Source organism: Panthera leo, chromosome D3 (genome assembly GCF_018350215.1).
Source record: "Panthera leo isolate Ple1 chromosome D3, P.leo_Ple1_pat1.1, whole genome shotgun sequence".
Taxonomy (NCBI): domain Eukaryota; kingdom Metazoa; phylum Chordata; class Mammalia; order Carnivora; family Felidae; genus Panthera; species Panthera leo.
In genome coordinates this window covers 15,640,369-15,666,518 of record NC_056690.1, presented here as the reverse complement: position 1 = coordinate 15,666,518, position 26,150 = coordinate 15,640,369, and the positions used below count along the sequence as shown (strand labels likewise).

Sequence of the window (26,150 nt, the reverse complement as noted above, 5' to 3'; positions counted from 1 at the left end):
AGAGACCATTCCCCGCACCTTTTTATACGTAAAGATCAAGTCTCCCTTGACATGATTGAATTGATCCCCATACAGCCAATTCAGAATATTCAGCCAGCTTTGGGATCAGCTACTTTGGGTGGAAGGGACTCAGTCGGCTCTGATCCACATTGGCTGATGTGACAACTGAGGATCTGAGAACTGATCAGGCACGCCGTGCCCGGATGCCTTTGGGTACACTGATTACAAAAAAGCCCCTCTCTGCATCTACACACTTTCCGGCGTGACTTTGCATCTTCCCCATCAAGAGGTGGAATCTTTCCCCCAGTCCTTGTATCCTTGATGCTATGGCCAATAGAATGTTGTGGATGTGTCATTGTATCCATTCTGAGCCTAAGCCTCAAGAGACTTTGGTGCTCAGGCTCCTGTTTTTGGAACCCGTCCCGACTGCCTGGGCTAGCCTGCTGCATGATGAGAGACATGTGGCCCAGTCACTCTTGTCACCTTGGCAACTAGTCAACCATAGACCTGCGCGTGAGGCCACCCTAGATGGCTGCCCTCCTGCTCACCCTTCATCTGGGCACACGCATGCACAAACCTGGCCAGGATCAACCAAACCAACCTGGACCAGCAGAACCACCCAACTGACTTGTAGACTGTGAGCAACGAAAAAATGGTTACTGTTTTAAGCAACTCCATTTTGAGGTGTTCAGTAATATAGCCATAAATTACTGATACAGTCATCAAATGCAGCCAGAGCCTTTTAACAGCCAAGGAGAAGAAGAGGACAGCATTAGCAAACTGTGGCCAGTAGGGCTACTGTCTCTTTGCAAATAAAACTTTATTGGAACACAGCCACAGCTTTGCATGAAAGCTGCAATGGCAAAGTTAAGTCGTTGCGAGAGAGACCGTCTGGTCTGAAAAGTCTAAAATGTTAGTGTCTGTCCCTTTAGGACAAAGTCTGCTGATCCCTGGTAAAGAGTTTAATAGAAACCGACAGTAAGTACTGTGATGATAGTAATATTCATCATCCTGGCCTAACGAACTTGGTATAAAGATCTGATTTAGGAGTGAGGAGGTCAGAATTCCTGTTGTAAGAATTTTGGCAGGTTCTGCCCCTCTCTGGGCTTCAGTTTCCTTATCTGGCATTGAAAGGAGATGATTAAGAAACTCTCCAGTTACTTCCAAGGTTGATATAAGCCTCAGTTTGTTCAGACCAAATGAATTGAGGGTGGGGCCCAGAAATATCCATTTTCTTTAAAAAAAATTTTTTTTTTAAGTTTACTTATTTGAGAGAGGGAGAGCAAAGAGAGAGAATCCCCAAGTAGTCTCCACACTATCGGCACAGAGCCCAATGTAGGGCTTGAGCTCAAAAACCGTGAGATGATGACCTGAGCTGAAATCAAGAGTCAGACGCTTAACCGACTGAGCCCCCAGAAATAGGTATTTTCCAGACATCACCCGCACCTCCATCCCCAGAGGATTCACATGCAAATGAAATCTTTAGAACCACTGATCTACACCATTCTGTTTCAGAAGGTTTGTCCATGGGACAGATGGGCAGAAGCACGTTTCCAAGGGATGCGATGAGAAATTACAAAGCCTATTCCTGCAAGGAGATGTTTTAAGAACACAAGTTTAGGTTTCCAGTTGGAATGTGCTTGAACAAATAAGTCTATCAAGAATCCAATCATAATATCAATCAAAGGGAAGTCGGAGGAAAGTTGAGAGTGGGCTCATCAAAAGCTGGAATATTGGGGAGAGATGATGATGATGGTGGTGGTGGTGATGGTGGTGGTGGTGGTGATGATGGTGATGGTGATGATGGTGGTGGTGGTGATGATGGTGGTGATGGTGATGATGGTGGTGGTGGTGATGGTGGTGGTGGTGGTGATGATGGTGATGGTGATGATGGTGGTGATGGTGATGATGGTGGTGATGGTGATGATGATAGTGATGGTGATGATGATGGTGATGGTGATGATGGTGGTGGTGGTGGGTGGTGATGGTGGCATCTTCCACCCATAAACTAAGTGCTCTTATTAATGATTTTATTTTTTTCCTGCCATCTCATGGTATGATTTCTCTCTTGCGTTGTTTTATTCTTCGGGTACGAGACCTGGCTCTCCAAACATATCATGAGCTCCCCAAAGGCAAGGCTTTGAGATACACTTTCTGTGTAGTGCATGGTAATGTGTGTTTGGGCTGTGAAGTCAGACAGACGTGGCTTAAAAGTCCAGCCCAGTGACATGCTGAGCTCTGTGACCTTGGGCAGAGGAGCACACCTCTCAGCTGCTTTGTCATCTGCAGAGAGGGGATAGTAATACACCTGCACAATAGGGCCGCTGAGAGAACTGAGTGAGATCTGCCTGCAGAGCAGTTGGTAATGCCGTGATCACTATGCCCACGGTAGGGACTTAATAAATATTTGACAGATAAGCAGACAGAGGAGTCTGCAATCCATTGCACCATTTTCATTGCCCTGAAGCAGTGGGTCTTAATGTGGGGGAGTGGTGAAGAGGGTAGACATGATTTTGCCCCCAGGGGACATTTGTTAACGCCTGGAGACATTTTTGGTTGTCACAACTCCAGGGTGGGGCGCTACTCGTATCCAGTGGGTAGAGGCTAGGGATGCTGCCAAACGCCTTGCGATACACAGGTCAGTCCTTCACTACAAAGAATTATTCGTCCTCAAAGGTCAGTAGTGCCAAGGTCGAGAAACCCTGCCCTGGAATCAAAAGCTTCTGTCTTTGTGCCCCAAATCTTCCGGTTGAAAAGTGCTAACTAGCAAAAGAGAAAAACATGGGTTTGTAATTCTTTGGAATTGACACAAGGGGAAGAAGATGCCGAGGTTTTAGGAAGCCACGGTGTTCTTTGGAGGGTTGATGAGCCCCTGTTATACCATGCAGTGATGAGTTCATGCCTCGGGTCAGGAGACAACAGGTGCTTCTCTGGGAAATAGCTCCTTGAGTTTTGGGGGAAACGCATCCCCTGAGCCCGGGCTGAGATGTTGTTGCACGCGCTCATTGAGAGCTACAGACAGATTTTATCAGGCTTTGCAAACTATTTGACATTAGAGCGTCTGGCTCGGTGAGGAATGGAATGGCTCATTCCCAGCGGATTTGCCACTTAGCTCTAAAGCAACACGTCTGCTTTCTGTTATTTCTTCGCGTCAGATAGCGTCGCTGGCTCCAGGCTCTATGTCCCTTTCAGGAGGACAAAGGACGAGCTCAGCAGCCTCCGATGCATTGTTGGCTCTTTGAGCCTTTGGCTTGAACTGAAAAGCTAGCAAGGCAGATGAGCCAGAGGAGGGACTACTTACACGTGAGCCTCGGGTAGCGAGGACGAGATGATGCAGCTGTGCACGGGGGTGAATGGGCGAAGTACGACTCCAGCGCCCGTCTTCCTAACCTTGGCTTGGTCGTATGTGCTGAAGGAGAAGCGGAAAGAGAAACAGAGTGAGCAGTGAGCAGCCGTTTTAAACACCTCCTTCTCTTGCCAGCGGTTATTTGGCAGATATGATCGGGCACCTACTATGGGCCGGCTCGAGAGATGAGGCTTCTAGAAGCAGCCCGTGAACAGATCATAGGAAAACCCCTGCTCTTGTGGAGCGCATATTCTGGTGGAGGAGCAAAGAGAATAAATAAGATAAGTAGGGAAATGGTACGGTATATTAATATAGATCAGGGGTGGGACATGTTTTCTTCTTTTTTTAAAAAAAATCCGAAGCAGGCTCCAGGCTCTGAGCCGTCGGCACAGAGCCCGATACGGGACTCGAACCCACGAACCATGAGATCATGACCTGAGCCGAAGTTGGACGCTTCACCGACTGAGCCGCCCAGGCGCCCTGGGACATGTTTTCTTAAATAGGGCCAAATATTTATGACTTTGTCAGACATGTGGTCTGTGTCACAACTACTTAGTAGAATGAAAGCAGCCATTGACATATGTAAACAATATGCAGATGGCAGTGTTCCAATAAAACTTTATCTATAAAACCTGCCTTAGGGCTGGATGTGGCCCCTGGGCTAGAGCTTGCTAACCCTCCCTCCCCTGCGGGGCTAAATAGTGAGACGTGCTGTGGGGAATAAAAAACAGAGAAGAGGGTTCAGAAGGGCTGGGAATTACAATTTTAAATAGGGCGATGAGGGAAGGTTTGACATTTGATATCTGCAGAGCACAAGGGAGTGAGCCATTCAATGATGTCTTGGGGCAGCACATTTTAGACAGAAGAAACAGCAGGTACAAATGTCCTGTGGTGGGATTGTGTTTCAGAGCCGGCAGGGAGGGGAAGGGGAGGAGGGGGGGAGAGAATAGGGGCCTTGCAGCTAGTCTTGCAGGGGACTTGGGCCTTTTCTCTAAATGAGAAGGAGAGTAAAGGATTTTGAGCCAAGAGAAGATGTGTCTGACTTGTGTTCAGAAAGGATCCTTCTGGCTGCTATTTTGAGAATGATCTGTGGAGGGGGGCGGGTGGAGGGCAAGGCCAGAGGCAAGGAGACCAGTTAGGGGTATTGCATAATTCCAGCCTGAGAGAGGAAGGTGACTTCAGCCTGGCCATGGGGATGATGAGAAGTGGAAATGAAGGCATGAGACACAGCCAAGGAACTGCCTGGAGTTAGTGTTTCCTGTTTCTGGTCCTTTCCTTAAAGAGGCTTCATCCAGCTCTACAGACTGCTGACTAATTGGTTGGTTGAAGCAGCCATGAAGTGTGGGGGATCTCAAACTTTAGAAGTGGGGGGGGCGCCTGGGTGGCTCAGTCAGTTAAGCGGCCAACTTCGGCTCAGGTCATGATCTCGCGGTCCGTGAGTTCAAGCCCCGAGTCGGGCTCTGTGCTGACAGCTCGGAGCCTGGAGCCTGTTTCAGATTCTGTGTCTCCCTGTCTCTGACCCTCCCCCGTTCACGCTCTGTCTCTCTCTGTCTCAAAAATAAATAAACGTTAAAAAAAAAAAAAATTAAAAAAAAAAAAAAAAAAAAAAAAAAAAGAAGTGGGCACAAGTGTGCCCCTAAAGATGAGCCACAACCAGGCATACCTCTGCGGCCACCAGGCTGGCTGCTATGGGAAACCAGAGCCTCATGCTCTGCCCCCACAGAGAATACGGAAGCTTCCTCCCAAGCCAAACACCATCTGGGGATAGGGGAGGAGGGGGCTTGCTTAGAGAAGGGAGAAATAGCCCAGACAGGCAGTTCATCTTTGAAACCACTGGACATTTACCTGAAAAAGGCTCTTTCAAAAGGAAACATTAAATTACATTTAATACCATATTAGATTTTTTTTCTCCACCATCATAGAGCAAATTATTTCATTTATGTAAAATAGTTTTTTTTTCTAGCAAGGCTGAGTCATAGGTTTTTATTTCTTTTTGCCTGTGACCAAATCTAGCCAATAGACACATTTTAACAAGCCTGTGTGTGTGTGTGTGTGTGTGTGTGTGTGTGTGCGTGTGTGTGTGTCTGAATCAATTGTATTTTAACATTGGGAAATTTCACATTAAAATGGAAACATTTTGGCTCTGAAAACTTGCAGGTTGTTGCCACTCTGGGTCCCTGTTCTGGCTGGCAAGAGTCAGGTGGCACGCAAGATCAAGGTTGCTGCCTGCTTTACCCTCAGTGTGGGCTTCTCAGTGGGTTGCCTGCTTCTTGTTCCTTGTCTGCCTTATTGCTTCCCAGGACGTGCAAGTTCCCTTAGGGCCTTTCAGTTTCTGAGCCTCAGTCTAAGTCCCTCCATTGATTGAATCATTGATGGGTTCCCTGGTTTATTCATTTCTACCCGGATTTATTGAACATCTCTTTGCTGGAGGCTTGTGGACACAGCAATGAATGAGACAGACCAGCCTCTCCCCTCTGAAGCTTAGAGTCTAGGGACAGAAATGGGCTTGACCAAACACGCAGTTGTGATAAGGCTGAGTAGGAAGAGTATATGGTTCTTTGACAGCACAAAATAGGGAGTTGGGCTGAAACGGAGCCAGGGAATACTCGTTGGAGGAAGTTGTGGCCATTTAGAACCACATACCCCAAGTTCTTTGACTCTCTTCCAAGGCAAAGATGGCCGTACGTATCCTTCCCCTGGAATCTTGGTTTTGTGAGTGGTTGAGCTAACAGAACATGTCAAAAAGAAACGGGTGTGATGCCATTTCTGGGTTCAGGCTCTAGGAACCGCAGCTTTTCCTTCTCATGTCTCAGGATGCTCACTGTTAGCACCCAGCCGTGGCCACGCTGTGAGGAAGCTGACAGCCTATGAAGAGATTCATAGGGAGAGGAGCCATGGCTGCTGGGTCTCAACCCCGGCTGAGCACAGCTGACAGCCAGCTCTAAGTTGTGGCCCATGTGGATGCGCCATGTTGGAAATGGACCCTTCAAGCTGCCGTGGTTAGTCATGGTAGAGATAGTCTTTCCCCCACTTGCCCAGATCAAGCAGCAGATTTGTCAGCAAAGTAAGTGTTTGTTGTCTTGAGTTCTTTTCTTTTTTTAATTTTTTAAAATGTTTTTACTTATTTTGAAATTTTTTTTTTTCAACGTTTTTTATTTATTTTTGGGACAGAGAGAGGCAGAGCATGAACGGGGGAGGGGCAGAGAGAGAGGGAGACACAGAATCGGAAACAGGCTCCAGGCTCCGAGCCATCAGCCCAGAGCCTGACGCGGGGCTCGAACTCACGGACCGCGAGATCGTGACCTGGCTGAAGTCGGACGCTTAACCGACTGCGCCACCCAGGCGCCCCTGTTTTTACTTATTTTGAAAGAGAGAGAGAGAGGAAGAGAGAAAGAGTGTGCAAGCAGGGAAGGGCAGAGGGAGAGGGAGAAAAAGAATCCTGAGCAGGCTCTGAGCGTCAGCACAAGCCCGACATGAGGCTCAGACACACAGACCATGAGATCAAGACCTGAGCTGAAATCAAGAGTCAGAGGCTTAACCCACTGAGCCATCCAGGCACCCCTGTTGTCTTGAGTTGTTAAGTTTGGGAATGGTTGTTCACAGCAGCAGTAACTGGAACAAAAGTAAACAATCAGAAGGTTGAATGGGAATTAGGTAGGTGAATGGGATGGGGGAAAGCCCTCCTCTGGGGGGCATATCATGAGGGGGAAGGTAGGGGAGTTTGTGTGGCTGGGGCTGAGGGAGAAAGACAGGACTGGCCCATCCAGAGTCTTGTAGCCCCCTGCCCAGACTTTGATCTTTATCCTGTGAGGAATGGCAGCCATCCGAGGGTTTTGAGCTGAGAGCAATTTATGTCTTGAAAAAATCCCTCTGGTTTAGTGTGTGTGGTGGGGGGGGGGGGGGGGAATGAGGCGGAAGGGGGCAGAGGAGGTGGAGTGGGGACACACGTTAGGAATTTACTTACTCCTGAGAATTCGAGGACAACCCTGGGGTCACAGAGTTAACTAAAAAAATAGGACCGGAATCCAGGTCCCCTGATTTCCACTTCCATGAGCTCTTGATTCAGCCCTAGAGCTGAGGAAACCACAAATACATTGGCTTGCCCAGTTTTACTGGCTCAGTCATGTCCCCCAGTGGTTTAGATTACATAGAAATTAACCCAACTGTTACAGTCCTTAATCTCTGGTTTTCTGTCGCCTCTCAACCACAATAACAAGACAAATTCTACCCGTTGTTTTTTTCACCTTTTCAGCTGAATTTGCAACTGAAAAACGAGGTCATTGAGCGCAGTGGGAAAGACTGCTAGCAGGCAGAAATCTTTCGGGAGGTGCTTGATTTCCTTTTTCCCTTTGCCGACTTTGTCAGACTTAAAACTTTTGTCTGAAAGAACTGATCCTATGGTCTTGGATCCAGGGAGGGGAGGGGGGAATAATCTCTCCTGCTTTTATAATGCACAAGATCAAATACCTCGTTAAAAAAGTATTTTAAACGAACACTTGTCTTTTTGATACTCCTGTGATTGGAATTATATTTATAGCACCTGGCTCTTAGATGAGAGATGCTTTCTAGCCTGCCTGGAAATTAAGATTTTTAGCCATAAATCTGAGGATTTTAGGTAATTGAGGCCCACAGAGATCAAAGTCACCTTATTGCATAATAATAGCTAGCAGTTACTGAGGGAGTCTCCTTTACCAGGCTCTGTTCTAAGCAGTTTCCTTCAGTCCTGAATAACCAGCCTGGGAGTTTGGTACCATTCGTAAGGGTGAAGGAGGCTCAGAGAGGTACGGTGACTTACCCAAAGTTAAATAGTCGTATGGGGGAGTCCTGTGCTCTTAACCACTACCCTGTACTGGTATGGAGAATCCCAGTGCTATTTTATAACCCCTGCTTCCCCACCTGCATTTGATGGCTACACTGCAGTCATGGCCTCCAGTTTTATTTTAATAACCAGACTTGTGCAGCTCATAGAATCCACCAGATAAGACACAGCGAGACCGATGTCTGTGAGAAGGATGATCTCATGCATATTTAAACTTATTAAACTTTAAATAAACCATGTCTCACACACTGAAACATGGATGGGAGAAGAGACAATTGTGTTCTATGACCATGGATTAAAACCCCATCCAAACAAGGGAGACGTGGCAACAGAACTATTTAAATAGCTGCAGGAGAATCTTTAAAAGACTCCTCTCCCCCTTCCCCAGTGCCTGTTCCTGTGCCCATTCATCTGAGTGCAGCTTGTTCAAAAAAAAAAAAAGCCATGAGTTCATTCCTTCTCTGTCTGTCAGGGAAAGCCTGCCAGCTGGCTAGTATCACTGGGAGTACCAGACTCTAAGCACCATCAGGCTCAGGGAAGGTAGACTTTGCACTAAGCTCTTGGAACCCTCGTGGAAAGAGTAAGAACCCCCTTACTGGTTGAGTAACCTTCTGTCTATCATGTGCCCCTGTCCCGTGAGGATCCTTCATTGGTAGCCCGGTGGGTGGCTGGATGCGGGTGGCTCAGGCCATGACTTGCTTGCCTTTTTTTTTTTTTTTTCACTCTGAAGATAATGTTGCTGACTTTGTCAAAAGATGACACCATCAACACCTTCCTTTTTCAGCCCTGGCCTTCCTAATCAGAAATGCTGGCCACTGGCAGTTCTGGTGAGCTGATACTGCTGTGTCTAACCATGTCTCTTTCTATTCAGCATTAAAAATCCTGCTCATGAATCATACTTCCGGGGATTCTATACAGTCTCTCTTTTCACCCCCTAACCAGGAGGGGATGGACATTGTGAGACAATAGAAGCTGTATATACTGGTCTCTGCCCCTGGCTTCTGGGACAGAGCTCCTAAAATCCTTGTCATTTCCTAAGTGGCAGTAGCAGTAGGAAGATCTTTTGTTCTAATATTTGGTCTTAGACTCTGGTTCTTGACACAGAACTTCTAAATCCTTTGGAATTTCCTGCGTGGTCGGAATGTCTTTTGTTCTAATGAGGCAACTCTTGGTGGGCTCCTGGATAGTTTCAGGATGAGGGCTGGTCGCCAGAAAGACCAGGCCATCGCTTTTAGAAGCCTGGAACTTTCAGCCCCACTCCCCATCCTGCAGGAAAGGGGAGAGGGGCTGGCGATTGAGTTAATGATAGATCATGACTACGTAGTGAAGCCGCCATAAAAATCCCAAAAGTTCTGGCTTGGTGAGTACATCCGCATTACAGGAAGGTGGCACTCCTCAACTCCAGGGGGACAGAAGCTCTTGATTTGGGACACTTCCAGGCCTCACCCTCTTTATTTATTTACCTCTCCGTCTGGCCGTTCACCTGCATCCTTTATTATATAAGTAATTGGTAAATGTAAGTCAGTGTTTCTCTGAGTTCTGTGAGCCACTCTATGAAGTGATCACACCCGAGGAGGGGGGTCATGGGAACCCTGATTTATAGCCAGTCAGAAGTACAAGTGACAGCATGGGGCTTGCGACGTGGGGACAGTCTTGTGGGACCGAGCCCTTAACCTGGGGGATCTGATGCTACCTCCTGGTAGATAGCGTTAGAATTGGGTTGGATGGTAGGATACCCAGCTGGTGTCACGGAGAATTGCTTGGTGTGGGAAGAAACCCCACACATCTGGTGTCAGAAGTGTTGTGAGTGTGGTCATGGCATTACAGTAAAGGGGAAACATGGCAGGAGTGTTTTTCCTTCACGGGCACTTCGGTGTGCATCCTCATGGTGCTTTGTTGTGCTCCTACCAAATGTGGGAGGGACTGTCCCTTAATCCTTTTCATATCTCAGTGCCCCCAGAGGCCCTGCACGTAGTAGGTCTTCAATATATAATGATCGGTTGTGCAGTGAGAAGGGGCCTGGATCAAAGTAGCCTTCTCACCACCAAACTTACTTTCCAATTGGCCAAGATGAAGGTCCAAGAATATCTTGCACTAAAGGGCCATTGATTCCTCACTGAAGATCTTGGAGGGAAACAGAGAAATGGATTTACGTCTCACACTATGAGGCAGAACCTCATGAAAATCTCCGTTAGATGTCTCTGTTCTCGAGGGTCCTGGGTGGCTCAGTTGGTTAAGTGTCCAACTTCAGCTCAGGTAGTGATCTCACATGGATTCGAGCCCTGCTTTGGGCTCTGTGCTGACAGCTCAGAGCCTGGAACCTGCTTCGCATCTGTGTCTCCTCTCTCTCTGCCCCTCCCTGTTCATGCTCTGTGTCTCTTTCCAAAAAATAGACATAAAAAAAATTTATAGATATCTCTGTTCTCTCCTAGTGGTGGCTGCCTTTTCTCTTTTCTGTCCCCTAAAAGGTCCATTCTGCCTCTTAGGTGAAGCACTTCTGCTCTTTCTCTGTATCTACATACTCCCTTAAATACTCCCTGCTCCCCTTAAAAAGACTTCTCTTTGGGATGCCCACTCCTTAAAAGGCATGGCATGGGGATGATAAATCATAAATATTTTATCTCATCTTAGAATGGATAAGTGAGTTACTAAATGAATGCACAAATGGCAGGCTAGCTTATTTGGATCGACCCTTAGGGTAAAAATAATCAAGAACATTGGACAAAATAGCAAAAAAAAAGAAAAAAAAGCAAAGAGCTGACACCAAGTGGGAATCTTTGAGCCAAAATGAAAGCCAGAGATATAAGCAAGCATGGGTGCTAACTTGGTGTTAACGACATTTACCAATTTAGAAAAGGTTAACTTTTCCTTCTAAAATAGCACGCAAGGGGATGCCTGGGTGGCTCAGTCGGTTGAGCATAGGACTCTTGATTACAGTTCAGGTTTATGATCCCAGGGTCTTGGGGTGGAGCCCTCTGTGGGGCTCTGTGCCCAGTGTGGAACCTGCCTAAGATTCTCTCTCCCCTGCTCACTCTCTTTTTCCCTCTCTAAAATAAAGTAAAGTAAAGTAAAATAAATAAAATAAAAAATTTAATTTAATTTAAAAAAAAAGCACACAGGGCAAGGAGGAGAGAAACCATAGCCCAGGGTCTGCACAAATGAGGCGTCAAAGAAAAGGCCCTTCTTACAATAAGCTGGGATTCCCAAGGGCTGCACTTTCAGGAAAGAGTATCTACAAATGTACCAGCCTCTCATAGTCCTGCACTCGGGGTTTGTATCTATCACCTGGAACCTTGAGCTTTAAGGAGATCCCCGACCATTAGCATTCTGGGAAGTGAAACAAGCCAGATGCAGAAAAGTCACACATTGTAGGATTTCACTGATAGGACCCTTGTTTTTGAGAAGCACATATTGGTACTTCTCTGAGTTAACACTGCAAAGAACATAATTTGGGACATGTTGCAGAGGAGAGGGGGTATCTGCTGTGGATTCCACTTGCTCTGCAACCTGGCAATTTGGGTCCCTGAAGCCCTAGCACAGTGGCTCTCAACCTCGGCTGCACGTTCATCTTGGGGAACTTTAAATGTTCATTTATTTTTGAGAGAGAAAGAGACAGACAGAGCACGAGCAGGGGAGGGGCCGAGAGAGAGGGAGACACAGAATCCGAAGCAGGCTCCAGGCTCTGAGCCGTCAGCACAGAGCTCAACATGGGGCTTGAACTCACAAGCCGTGAGATCATGACCTGAGCTAAAGCCAAGCGTTCAACCAACTGAGCCACCCAGCACCCCCATTTTGGGTAACTTTAAAAAATACTTTGTCCAGGTAAAACCCCCAGAGATTCTGACATAATTGGTATGGGAAGCACCCTGGGCATTGCTATTTTGTGCTCTCTCACTGCATCCTTGAGATGTGGTGAGCTTAGGGTCCTCCTACTCTGCTGTCTTTCCCTGGGCATTGGTATTTTAAAAACTGCCCAGGCAATTCTAATGTGTAGCCAAGGTTGAGACCACTACTGCTCTAATAGGACAATGGCTCCGGGGGCAGTCCGCTTCTACCACATATTTCCTTTCTGCCTGCCTCAGCACCTCCTTTCTATCCTGATTTGTGCCTCATTCAGTCTGCACAAGCTATGTATCCCAGCAGTGTGTCCATGCAGAATGGCGCAGCCTAGGAATTTTGGTGTCACTCAAAAATTGGGACTCAAGGATGCTTTCTAACTTATGACCTTAGTCACAGGGGAACTAGGTGAGCACTTCTAAATTTTTGTCCTAATCTGTAAAAAGGGGGTAATAATAGCACCTATGTAAGGAATGTTTTGAAATTTAGATGAGAAGATATGTATAAAGCACATAGTAGACACTCATAATTATTGTTGTGGTTGTCACTGTCATCATCACTGTTGCTATTATCAATGTGAATGGACATTTCATAATGGGCCAGTCTGTTGATGGTCCTCTCCCAACCAGAGAAAGACCTTTTTTTATGGAAGGAGGGGGCTACTGTATTCAACAAACCAACAAACATTTCTTGTGCACCTGTTTTGGGTAGACACTGAGCTAGGATTTGGGGATACAGCTGAAGGCCTAGAATAGAGATATTGACGTGGGTTAAGGTGAACCAGCACACAAACACCTTACAGGAACCCTGAGTCCAAATGAGATCTGGAGGGGGTTGGGCTGAAATCCAGGAAGTATCAGGAAAGGGTAGCATTTAAGCTGGGCTTTAATGATAAGTAGAACTTCAGTTGGAAGAAGATGTGGGGAAGGGTATTTAAGGCCCAAGGAACAGCATGGGGAAGGGCCTAGAGGTAAGGGCAAGCCTGGTAAAGAGAGGGAAAGAAGCATATTTGGGGACCAGCAAGAGTTCTTGTATAGCTCTTGGCATCAGACGCGAGGACAGATATCTGTAGTAGAAGATGCTCCATTGGGTCCCAGAAGGTGAGGCTGACAGGTAGGTTGGAGCGGACTAAAAGAAACGGTCAGACGCCACACCCCAAGATGGGGCTTCCAGTCTGAGACGGCTGCCATCCCTAGCCCAACCAGGTGGTGTTCACTCTGCGTGGCCCTTCCCCGGACTGTGGACACTGTAGCTACCGCCGTCTACTTACGTCAAAAGAATATCACCATAGTGGACTTCTGAGATCTTTTTGGCTGGCTGGAATTTATGTCTTTCTTCCTCTTTCAGTTTCTGAAGGTACTGTTGCTTCTTTTTCAAGGCACTCTCCTCCTGCAACATGCTAAAGTAGCCGCGGCCTGTCTTCACCAACCGAATCAACATGCTGGAGGTGGGGGGTGGGAGGAAGAGGGAGGGAGAGACATCAACAGAGTGGAACCGACCGTTAAGATGATGCTGTATTGTCCTGGGACTAAGCATCTCTGAAGGGCACTCTCCTACCTGCAGGGCAGGAACCTTCTTGCATTTGGCACTCCGGGGTCAGATGGACCTGACCTTGAATATTTAACCTCTCTGGTCTCAGTTCCTTCCTCACTCCACAATTCAACAAATATTTATCGAGCACCTACTATGTGCCAGGTACTCTGTTAGGTGCTATGAAATGGGCATAATAATCTGCACCCTACAGGATCAGATACCTTCATGCATGGGAAGGGGCTTATCCATGATAATCAGTAGCAGATCAGTACTGTAAGGCTCAGGCCCCTTGGCCAAGGCTGCCTTCTCTCAGATTTGCCTAAGTGCTCACCCTTGCTTCACATTTTCCTATGGCTGCAGAAGTGGAGTGAATAAGGTCTACGGGAGCTTGTTGTGTTAGATGACATAGGTTGAGACCTCACGATTCTTTTCTTGCTGACTCAGCCACTGGTTTCTAATCAGACGTCTTGATACTGGCCAAGACGTTCTGCGCCTGATGGTCCACACAACTCCCCGACTTTGCCATTTGTCACCTTGGGGTTGGAACTCGGCAGCACTGTGCTGGAGAAGGAGTGGACACATCTCTCGGTCTGTCCCCCTGTCTGACTCTCTGGGAAGTTGTCAGGCACCATGTTGAACCACCGCCATGTTTCCCCAGGCATGAATATTGGTTCTGAGATTCAGTTTTATTCTTAAGATCCCTGTTGAACAACCAATATGTACTAGGGATTGTGCTGACCATTGGGGACACAGTGATGAACAGGACCCTGGGTCTCTAAGAGTACATGGAAAGTCAGTGATGACGCAGAAAGATGGCGGTGGGAAGGACTCTGAGCTTTGTAGGAAGAGGGCACCGAATTCAGACCAGGGGGCAGTTGGAGACATCTTCTGGATGAAGTGACATCTCCTTTCCTTTTTTCTGAGTACCTCTTTCCCTCTCCTGTCTTTCCCTTGCTCTCAGTTTTGGATGGGAATATTCTCAGCAAGCTATCATGGTTAGATTCTGATATGACCAATTAATCCTTGTTCCTTTTCTAGGAAGAGTTAAGGTATTACTGAGGGCATTTTCTTTTCAGCAGTGGACTCTTGTATTGTCCATTGGGAAAATGCTGGGAGGCAGGAGGTGGGGCTTTTCCAGTATTTTTCAAATTGCGTCTCACAGTGATAACTTTTCATTCATTTATTTCTCTGGTGGGCATTGCCTGAAAACCTGCTAGTCTAGACACCTGTGAGGAGACTGAAGTTACAGAAAGCAATAAGACAAGGCATCTGCCCCCAGAGAGTTCATAGTATCATAGAGGAAGCACACCCAGAAACATACACTCTGAACACTCCAGTGCAAAGAGCTACAGGAACCTAGAGAAATCTAAGAAGGCTTCCTGGAGGAAGTGACATTTGGGATAAGTAGGAATTTACCAGTAGGAAACATGGGAAATGGCATACGAGTGGATGGAATAGCAGTTGTAAATGTAAAGAGGTGTGTTAGGGACTAAATATTTGTGTCCCCTTCAAATTTACGTGTTGAAATCCTACCCCCCACCCCCAGCATGATAGTATCAGAAGGTAGGGTTTGGGGGAGGTAATTAGGATTAAATGAGGTCGTAAGGGAGGAGCCCTCATGAAAGGGATTCTTAGTATCGTTGTTAGAGTCACGGGAAAGCTTGCTTCCTCTCTCTACTGCCCACCCTGTGAGGATACAAGAAGCCAGCAGCCTACAACCCGGAAGAGGATCCTCGCCAGAACCTGACCATGTGTGCACTTGATCTCAGACTTCCAGCCTCCAGCACTGTGGGAAATAAATTTCTGTTGTTTACAAGCCACGTAGCCTATGGTAGTTTCTTAGAGCAGCTGGAACGGACTAGGACAGGTGAGTCTGAAGATGGCCCGTTGAGGAAAGTACAAGAATCTTTAAAAAGCTGGAGCACAGAAGGAATGTGGGAGAGTGGCCAGAGCTAAAGCTGGCAACACTGGCAGGGAACAGGTGGTGCAGGGCCTTGGGGTCTGGACGGAAGTGAGCCCCGATCTGGGAGTTGCTAGAAATAGAACTTCTAGAAATGCTTCAGGAATCTGCAAATGTTTGAGTTTTCATGAACAGTTTTCTAAGCTAATAACAATACAAAACCCACAAAACATCTTGTTATACACCAGATCAATTCCATTTATACAAGCGTTTCCTGCCATTTCTCTTGCATTGACCAGTTGTGCAGTGCACAACTTTTCACATCTCAGCGTGTTTGTGGGTGTGACTTCCAGTCACTGCCAGCCAGATGGCAGTTGTATTGTGTTTGTTATCACCTACACACTCAAACTTGGTTGTTCCTCCTAACAGCCTGATCGTACAACAGCCCCCTGAATGTTTTAGATCACAAAACCACTGGATCATGAGCTGGGGTCTGAAACATTCTTTTTCTCCTTCCTTCCTTTCTTTCTTTCTTTCTTTCTTTCTTTCTTTCTTTCTTTCTTTCTTTCTTTCTTCCTTCCTTCCTTCCTTCCTTCCTTCCTTCCTTCTTTCGCTTGCTTTCTTTCTTTCTTTCTTTCTTTCTTTCTTTCTTTCTTTCTTTCTTTCGACATTTCCTTATAATCAAGACAGTGCCAATATCAAAATTTGCAGACTGGGGGTCAGCAGCTAGGAAGAGACTCTTGGAGACAATAGCAAAGCATCCTTTTAAGAAATGCTGCATCCAGAATGGTTGACTTGGAGTGGAACCGTGTGATTCAGAAGAGCTGGGCTCTAAATGTGAAGACGTTTGATGAAAACCTTAAACAATGTATTTTCTCTTATAGTTTCCCCTTTTATGCAAACAGAGAGCGATCTATAAAAAATTGTCTAGGACAGTTAAGAAGAGCTTTTAAAAATTAGGACACCCTATTTTTAGGAAATAAAAATTCTAAAGGATAAGCAAGCCTTGTCTTAATTTAATTGACAGTGTTTTTATTTCACTCTGTTTTAAGTGATGTGTCTTAGCTTCAATGGCAGCTGAGACGAAATAATGGTATTTGAGTTTCTTATAAATGTGTCAGTGTCAGGTCATCAGTGATCTTCTTCTGAACTTAGACCCTGCTTCTTAGCTCCTGTCAACTCTTCTGAGTGTCTACACTACATGTCACATGTCCAACCCAGCCAGCCGATTGCAGGCAGGCATCAGGCATTATCTGCCCAGTTCATATTCTTGCCACAGCAAAATGATCTCTCAGTTTCCTTTTAGACAAAATTTCCCAAAGTGAAACCACATTACAGATAAATTTGGCCCTGAATTGTCAGTTCTAGGTGCTTTTGCCAGGCTTTTATTTATTTACTTACTTAAAAAAATACTTTTTAATGTTTGTTTACTTTTGAGAGAGTGAGGAAGCAGGGGAGGGGCAGAGAGAGGGGGACAGGGGATCCAAAGCAGGCTCCGTGCTGACAACAGAGAGCCCGATGCGGGGCTTCGAACTCACGAACGGTGAGGTCCCGACTTGAGCCGAATGCTTAACCGACTGAGCCACCCAGATGTCTGCCCCACCTGGCTTTTATTTTTAAGTGTAGGAATGCGAGCTGGTTGATAGGATGTGGAATTCGTGTTTGAAACAACAGAGTGCTTCTGTTTTGCTTTTGAGCCTCTCTGAATCCACTCATCAAAGAGTGTCCTCAGGTTGCAAGATTACCCAGTGAAGAGAAAACTGTTACCATAGGCAACCCCTTAATTTCACAAATGACGGTTTTCTTGCTGTAGCACAAACAACAAATGCAGAGCTGACCTGGGGACTGAGGCTCATGTGACAGCAACCGCTGTTGTGTTACTTCTCAGAGACCCCTCGCGCAAAATTTGGTTCGGAGGTTGAAACTGACCCCACAGATGCACCAAAACTGTGTTGAAGCGACTTAATACTCATGTGATGAGGCTTTCTGGGCAGAGCAGGAAAGGCTCCCAAACAGGTCTGAAATCATGGAAGGTTGACTGCTTAGGGTTCTGTCATGGTCAGGGAGTGGGGCTGGGGTGAGCGGTCCCTCATCTGTGGCTTGAGCTTCCCTCTGGCACCTGGACTTTCTTATTAGCTTGCCCAGACGTGGACAGAAGAGCAAGAAGTGGGGGGCGCTTGAAAGCTATCAACTTGTCACACGTCAAAAATGGAGTCAGATTCCTTATTGCATTCATTCACACCCAACTCGCTGCATCATTATCAACCATTCGACAAAAATGTATCGAGTGCTTTGCCGGGAGCCTGCCAGGCTCTATTCTAGGTGCTGAGATAACAGCAGCAAACAAAAGAGCCACAAAATTCCTGCCCTCATGAAGCTCATATTCCAGGGGGAGTGGAGACAGACAAGCACAGCGAAGTAAACTGTAGGCAGTATGCTAAGTGCTGTGGAGGAACATAAAGTGGGGGCATGAGGAGAGTGACTGCCAGGGGTGGGGAGGTTTGATCCACGAAAGGTTTTGCTGAGAAGGTGTCATGCCGGTTTCTGGGGGAAGAGTGTTTCAGGTAAAGGGAATATAGCATATGCAAAGGCCCTGGGCAAGTCCAGTTAGATTAAGAAAGTTTAATTTTCATTGATAAAATGTGATATTGCACCATCCATGTGTGCTACTGGTATATTGTATTTGCTTTAAATTTTTTAAAATGTTTTTTTAAATTTATTTTTGAGAGAGAGGGGGGTGGAAAGGGCAGAGAGAGAGAGGAAGACACAAGCTCCGAAGCAGGCTCCAGGCTCTGAGCTGGCAGCACAGAGCCTAGTGTGGGGCTCGAACTCACGGACCTTGAGATCACGACCTGAGCTGAAGTCGGACGCTTAACCAACTAAGCCACCCAGGCGCCCCTGTATTTGCTTTAGATATTGGTGTTCTCTTTAAGATTTATGGCAGAATGGTCTTGCTCTAAAAAAAGGAAGGAAGGAAAGGGAGGGGGGGAGAAGGAGGGAAGGAAGGAAAGGAGTGGGGGAAGGAAAAACTGCTGCTCTGGGCACCTGTTGCCTCCCCACAACCTTGTTCCTGGGTGCTACTCCAGGAGGCAGTAGATTTTACCATTTTAATTAAGAAGCTCATTGCTAATCACTCAATCTAACATCCTCTTGTGCAGTAACAGAGCTGTAGAGGCCCCTTTCTGCCATTGGACTTCAGGAAGACTTAAGTACGTAATAAATCATGCAGATAAGAGGCCTTTGTATTGAACTAGGCAGTGATGTGCTTTCACATCTGTGGTAGAACTCAGCCGCACCCTCCCAACCCCCTCACTTCTGGATGCATGAATTAATTGATTTATCCTCACAATAGGTCCGTGTTGTAGGTACTGCTGTTGTCACTGGGTCTCAACCCAGTGGATTGAATGGGTGGAGTCCAGCGGTCCAGTGTGCTGCTTTATAGAATGTCAGAATGTTTCTGTTAGAAAGTCTCACCTGCCTTCCCTGGAAATCACTTTCATTGACTTTAGAGAATCTGTGGGCCACTGGGTCCTTGACTGACTTGAGAGGATTGTCATTGACTGGCAGGTGTCACAGCGCCCCTTGAGCTATGAAACCTCCCTTGGTGTCCTCTAGATTCCTTTAGGGAGTGAAAGGTTGTCACTGAAAGCTGTCTGTCCCAGGACACACCATGGTCTTTAGGGGCAGGGAGTGGGGACAGGCATGGAGAAGACTCATCATGTGTGTTTACTGTGCACAACAGTGGAGGGGGTCCCACTGACACGGGACAGACCTGGCCACTTTGGTGGGCTTTGGGCTCTGATTTCAGTGTGATGGGACAAAAGCCTCTGTCTTCCCCTGAAGAACCTGTAACCAACTAGATCCTGAAAGGTATGTATTATGGATTGAGTTGTGTCTTCCCACAATTCACAGGCTGAAGCCTTAACTCCCAGTATCTCAGAAAGTGACCTTATAAGGTCACTGCTGATGCAATTAGTTAAGATGAGGTCATGCTGGAGTAGGGCGGGCCCCTCATCCAATATGACTGCTGTCCTTATAAAAAGGGGAAATTTGGGGCCACCTGGGGGGCTCAGTCGGTTAAGCATCTGACTCTTGATTTCGGCTCAGGTCGTGATCTCACGGTTCATGGGACCGAGCCCTGCGTTGGGCTCTGTGCTGACATCGTGGAGACTGCTAGGGATTATCTCTCTCCCCCTCTCTCTCTCTGCCCCTCCCCTACTCATGCATGTGCACGCTCTCTCTCTCTCTCTCAAATAAATAAACATTTTTTTAAAAGGGGGGGAAATTTGGACACAGGCAAGCACATGGGGAGAATATGAAGCCATATGAAGATGAAGGCGGAGATCGGGGTGATGTTCCCACAGGAAGGAGCACCAAACACGGCTTGCAAACCATGAGTAGCTGGGTGGAGGCATAGAACAGAGTCCCCCTCACAGGCCTCAGAAGGAACCAACCCCGCTGACACACTGATCTTGGACTTCTAGGCTCCAGAAGTGTGAGACAACACATCTCTGTGGCTGAGCCACCCGGCTGGTGGTGCTTTGTTATGGCAGTGCCAGCAAACTGTTACATAGTGTGATCAGATATCTAGGCTGGCACGCATGGGACAGCCAGCCTCACTGTGTTGTCTTTGTCCATGAGGGTTAACAACGTCCTTCTTAATTTATAAAAAGTGGCAGACTGATGGTCCGTGCCACAGTAAAGAAAAAGGGCTTGAACATTATGTGGCATGCCTTAGGCTGGACACCTGTTAAGCATCAGACTCTGCATCAGGCACTGATTGTAACGTGTTAAGTTCTGTTCGGGGCACTGGCATTGCAAAGGTGAACGCATCCTCAGAGGATTCACAGTCTTCACCTCTGAGTCTTAGTTATGCATTTTTTTATTGTAATTAAGAGGTTGGTGAGAGATTTGTTTGACTCCTTTATGCCCTTATTCCAAAAAAGTATTAGAGGCAGAAAATTCAAAACAAAACAAAACAAAAAAAAAGGGATAAAGGCAGGAAAAGCAAGAAGGCAAAAAATCAGATAAGACAGGTGTCAAAACCTGTACCACACTGGGGTGCCTGGATGGTTCAGTCGGTTAAGCATCTGACTTCGGCTCAGGTCATGATCTCACCGTTCACGAGTTCAAGCCCTGCATCGGGCTCTGTGCTGACAGCTCAGAGCTTGGAGCCTGCTTTGGGCTCTGTGTCTCCCTCTCCCCCACCCTCACTCTGTCTGTCTTTCTGTCAAAAATAAACATTAAAAAATTTTTTTTTAAAAACCAAACCTGCACCACATGATCTAGTGCACGATTTGGCCCTGAGCATCCTAGTGGCTAACGCAAAAAGGGAAATACAATCCCTCATGTGATTCCCAATGACCGTACGATTTTTAAAAAGCTGTTCAGGAGATGCCTACTTATTCCTGGTGCTGAAACTAGGAAGCGATTTTTCTCAAGGATCTGTACAGGGAGGACACGCTGTGTAAAGCCATCTCTGTAACAAGACCCTAAGTGCCGATAGTGATGAATGCCTGAATAACTCACAGAAGGGGAAAGGGAAACCCAGCTTAGCCAATTTGAGGAATCAAGTTTTCTGTTGGAATTACCACCCCTTTTCATCCAAGGCAGCCAGACTCCCAGCTGCTAGATCTTCTGGAAAGACCTGGGTGAGAGATGAGCAGAGCTGGTGGGGAGTGGGGGGTGGGGCGGGTCTGGGCCCTCATGTCAGACACACCAGTCTAATCTAGGAATTTCAGGCTACAAGATGTTCATTCATTGAGCTGCGAAGCACTCCCATGGTACCGTGGAGGCCCATTTAAAAATGCTTAATATTTCAGCAAATTCCCATTTAATTCCCTTGTATGTTCCCTACATTTTCTCCATCATTATTGCTGATTACCAGGCTATTTGTGTGAAGGGAGCTATTTGCAGGGAAGAGCAGTATTCGCCTTTAAATCCACTCACCCGGGGCCTCCTGTTCACTGCTTTCCATGCTGTAAAACTCCCCTGGCTAACATCGCAAGAGGAACGATGGGGAGTAAAATAATTAACTGCATCAGGCAAGCGGAGGAAGCAGCCGATTATAAAATGGAAAGTTTCCTCTACCCAGTGTGACATATTCTTATCCAGTGCATGGGGATGGGTTTTTATTTTTAAGGGACATATGTTCTCTGTACGGGAGTCTGTGTGTGATCCCATGAATGGAGATTGCTCACTTCGGGAACAGTGTTCTCAGCAGGACTTAGCTCAGACCAAAGGGACAGAAGTCAGGAAGCCCAGGTTTCTCCCAGGCCCCTTCAGACTTGAGGAGCAGTAAATACATGGTGAGGCTTGCACGGAACAGCCTCTGCATGGGATCTTTGCCTCTCTCTCAGGCAGGTTTTAAACCTCTCTGAACTTTAGCCTCTTCATTTTCAAATGGGGAAAATATTAGCTCTTGCCTCGGAGGGCTCTTGGCAGGATTAAATGAGATAGTGGACCTAAAGAGCTTACTATGGTGCCTACCACACAGGACTCCGTGAGTGAGAGCTATAATTATTATTGCCAACTCGCTCACCGTCCTGAGAGGTTAGTGTAATTTACAGGTGAGAAAACAAGGAAAGGGGTAAGTAAATGATGAGGGTCCATAACAGCCGGAAGGTGGCAGAGAAGGTATCGGAAGCCAGGAGGGCTGGTTCCAGAATTTCTCCCTCTCCACCTGCATGCTGCAAGGTGAATCACATTCAACTGGAAGCTTCTAAAGCTTTGATTCAGTGGCTTAGTTGGTTAAGTGTCTGACTCTTGGTTTCGGCTCAGGTCATGATCTCGTGGTTTCATGGGTTTGAGTCCCGTGTTGGGTTCTGCGCTGGCAGCATGGAGCCTGCTTAGGATTCTGTGTCTCTCTCTTTCTCTCTCTCTCTCTCTGCCCCTCCCCCACTCATGCTGTCTCTATCTCTCAAAAATAAAATAAACTTAAAAAAAAAAAAAAAAAAAAAGCTTTGACTTTGCATATCTCCAGGCTGTATGTTGTGTAGGGTTCACCTCTAGGCCTGCAGACTAGAAACTGGTGGCTTACCTTTTCCCCCTTTAGACCATGTTTTACCCAATCCAAGATACCACCTGTAGTAGATGAAGTCAGTGCTCACATTCCCCCGTTCCCTGTATTCAAGGGTGGAGTGTACTTCCCAGCCCCCTGGCTTTTGGCTTTCATGTAACTTCCTTGGCCTATGGAAGTTAGCAGATATGACTTGAACAGAAGCTTGAAATAAGCTTGTTCAGTTGGGCCCATGACAATAACAAAACCCACTATTTTGCTGAACCCAGAAGAATGAGAAAGGCATGGGGAACAGAACTGAACTCAGCTAATCTCAGCCGAGATTGGCCAAACCCCAGTTAACCTACAGACACATGAACAAGGAAGAAATACTTACTGAAAATTGCTGAGTTTGGGGAAGCTCGTTACATAGCATTATGGTGAAAATAGCTGACCGATACATTATCTATTATAAGACGCACTATTATTTTTGAACCACAAAGACAAACCCAGGTCAATTAAATTAAGATATAATTGTACATTACACCTCCAGCTCAGAGATGTTAAAATGTGAAAAAAAAAAAATGCTCCTCTTCGATATGATAAAATATGGTATTAAGAAGGAAATTGCCTCAGACCTGAGAAAAGATGGTCCGGAACAGACCTTAGATCATAAAGTAATTAACAGCCCCTTCTGAGAAGTATCTAGCGTACTTGATAAAACATTTGAGCAAATTTCTGATATCTTCTGATGAGTTGAAGAGCCCTTTCTGGGTGTTAGATTTACCCACACAGCTGGCCCATCAGATTTGTAACAAGTCTGTTAACCTTTAGCTGTTCGTCCTTTTGAGTGATGCTTTGTAGCTCCTTGCTACTCCAAGTGCGGTGGTCCTTGGACCAGCAGCATCAGCATCACCTGGGGCACCGGGGTGGCTCAGTTGATTGAGCGTCTGACTCTTGATTTCAGCTCAGGTCATGATCTCACAGTTTTGTGAGTTCAAGTCCCACATCAGGTTCCACGCACTGACCTCGTGGATCCTGCTTGGGATTCTCTCTCTCTCCCTCTCTCTCTCTCTGCTCCTCCGCCCGCGCGCTCTCTCTCTCTCTTTCTCAAATAAATAAATAAACTTAAAAAAGAAAGAAAGATAGAAAGAAAGGCAGAATCTTGGGTCCCCACTCAAACCTCCTGAATGAGAATCTGCATTTTAATAGGACCTGCAGGTGATTCATTTACACATTGAAGTTCAAGATGCATTGTTAGTCTAACTGTCCCCTTTCCCCTACTAAAAACAAGCCAACAAAATAAAACAAAACATTCTCCAAAAAGAGATCTTTGAACTGGCTTTGTTAGAAGCCCGTTTCCGGGGCGCCTGGGTGGCTCAGTTGGTTAGGCAACCAACTTCAGGCTCAGGTCATGATCTCACAGTTGGTGAGTTTGAGCCCCACATCGGGCTCTGTGCTGACAGCTCAGAGCCTGGAGCCTGCTTCCGATTCTGTGTCTCCCCTCTCTACCCCTCCCCTGCTCATGCTCTGTGTCTCTCTCTGTCTCTCAGTAATAAATAAACATTAAAAAAATTAAAAAAAAAAAAAAAGAAGCCCGTTTCCGTTGCTACAGTTTTGAAATAGAACTTTGACACATGCTAGTCATCACTTCATCTCAGAAAGTTCCTTAAGCACATCAGTAGCAGACATGGTCCCCCTTTGAGGGCATTCAGCTTGTGGGGAGTCTCCCATTACCTGAATCTGCCTCCATCCCCAGGGCCCTACCTGAGAAATAGGACTGAATGGCGTCAGAAGCAGCCCCAGATCTTTTCACAGGGGCCTTGCAAAAAGCTGTGGGAGTTCTGGAGAGCTGGGGGGTGGGTAGCAAAGGGAATTCTCGTTCACCCTTTCCATTATGGGGGGGGGGGGGGAACGGACATAGGATTAACCACCGCAAATCACTTTGTTAAAAACCAACAGCCCAGATGTACTTAAAAAAAAAAAACACCAACTTTTAATGGTATTACGTCTCTGCATCCAGCTGGTTTTCACTCACATTTTCTGTCTCTGCCTGCAAGAAATATGAGGCTATAAAGCCAGGAGTGCTTCAACGGGAAAGGCAGAATGACATTAAAATGAACAAACACTCCTGGCAATCCGATTTCAGGGATGTCCTGCTCTTGAAGACTGGAATTGCCTACACGGGAAATTTTCACTTAACAAATTTTACTGTTTTCAAATAATAGCAAATAAATCAGTTTCTCTTCAGTTTGTGGAGGCTGGAGACTTGGAGAGCCCTCTTCGTCTGGCTGGCTGATGCCTTGCTTTGTCAGCCCACCCAGACGTATTGATTTCAGAGGGGGAGAGAGCACACCTGATGGAAAGAAGGGATCTGAAATGCCATCCTTAAATTCTTGAATTTTCAGGCAACCTGTACGGGCAAATTAATAACGCGGCCCCAGTTCAAACGCAGCGCCGAGCAAATATTTTGCATTTAAATTCCCGCATTAGAATGCCCTGTTTATACAATAACTTAATAAATCTAGCCTGGCTGCCAAATTGACAAGAAGGTGAGAATCATTCATTAAAATGCAAATACAATTGAGATGAAATTTGGAATACATTTATTACAGTAATTGAACTTCAGTCAACTGTAGTCACAACACAGATTTTGAACTGCCTTTCAGACAAAAGGACGTGTTGTGTTATTCCCCCCCACCACCACCCAAGTTAATATCTTTGTCAGCATGCAAATTAAAGCCATTTCCTGAGTGCTAATGATTTGCAATGGAGGATTTCACTCTTCTTTATAGGACAAGATTGCCAGAGATAAAGGTCAACTGCATACACAAAAGATTGCACTGGTAGCATATTGTGTATACAGCAAATTGATGGCAAACATATTCTGAGGGCTTATTGCAACCACATTCTTATTAAATCACATCCGAACATCTCTTTACCGTCCCCGGGTCATTTGCTAATTGTAATGCCCAACAATGGGAGAATTGCCCAGTCGGGATTTCACCTCTCAGATCAAAAGGTTCAGACAGATTCTGTCCTTCCAGAATGACTCAGCCCCCAAAGAAGTACGGTGTGTGGGTTCCTTTTGCTCATAAAGCAGACAGAAGAAAAACGTGGCTGTGGGGCTTGATCCTCACACGGGGATGGCATTTTATATGCTGCAGCTTTATTCTCTCTGGCTCCTTCGTAAGAGTCTTGGGGCATTTCTGAAGTGTGGGCACGGTGCACGTGCAGCTAGCAGGTGCCATTTGAGTTGGAAGAAGGCATAACGTGGAGGGTTCCTTTGGCCACAAGTGTGCCGTTTATGAGTTGCTCTAGGGTAGCAAAACACAGCTTGTTTCACCTGTAGAATGGGGGCATTACTTTTGTCCCCTTCAGCCTCTTCATACCCACTAACTGATCAGGAAGTGATGCCAACCCCACTTCTTAAACATCACTTGACTGTCTCCCTTCCTGTTGCCACCATCTGAGCCAGAAACCATCATTGGTTGCCTCTGTTACTCTAAGTAGCTTCCTGGTCCTTCCCCTTCCCATCCTGTGCCACGGTGCTCCTTCTAAAATGCAAACCTCATCATTCCCATCAGAGTGCTCCAAACCCTTCCATGGCTTTCCACTGTCCTGAGGACCACGTCTAGACTCTTTTCCATGGCAGCAAGGTCCTCTAAGATATGGGCTTTATCTTGAAGGGAAGTAGAGCATGCTACCCCTGAATACG

At 46.4% G+C, this 26,150-nt stretch overlaps 1 protein-coding gene across 2 annotated transcripts in view; it reads right to left on the bottom strand.

The window, feature by feature from the left end:
• Nucleotides 1-26,150, bottom strand: part of CCDC60 (coiled-coil domain containing 60) — a 162,122-nt gene that overhangs the window by 41,091 nt on the left and 94,881 nt on the right. For both annotated transcript variants that reach the window (XM_042910798.1, XM_042910799.1), the window contains 2 exons: nt 13,273-13,443; nt 3,302-3,409 (listed from right to left, as the gene is read on the bottom strand). In XM_042910798.1, the coding sequence (XP_042766732.1) occupies nt 3,302-3,409; nt 13,273-13,443 (279 nt within the window). The remainder of the gene's footprint in view (nt 1-3,301; nt 3,410-13,272; nt 13,444-26,150) is intronic.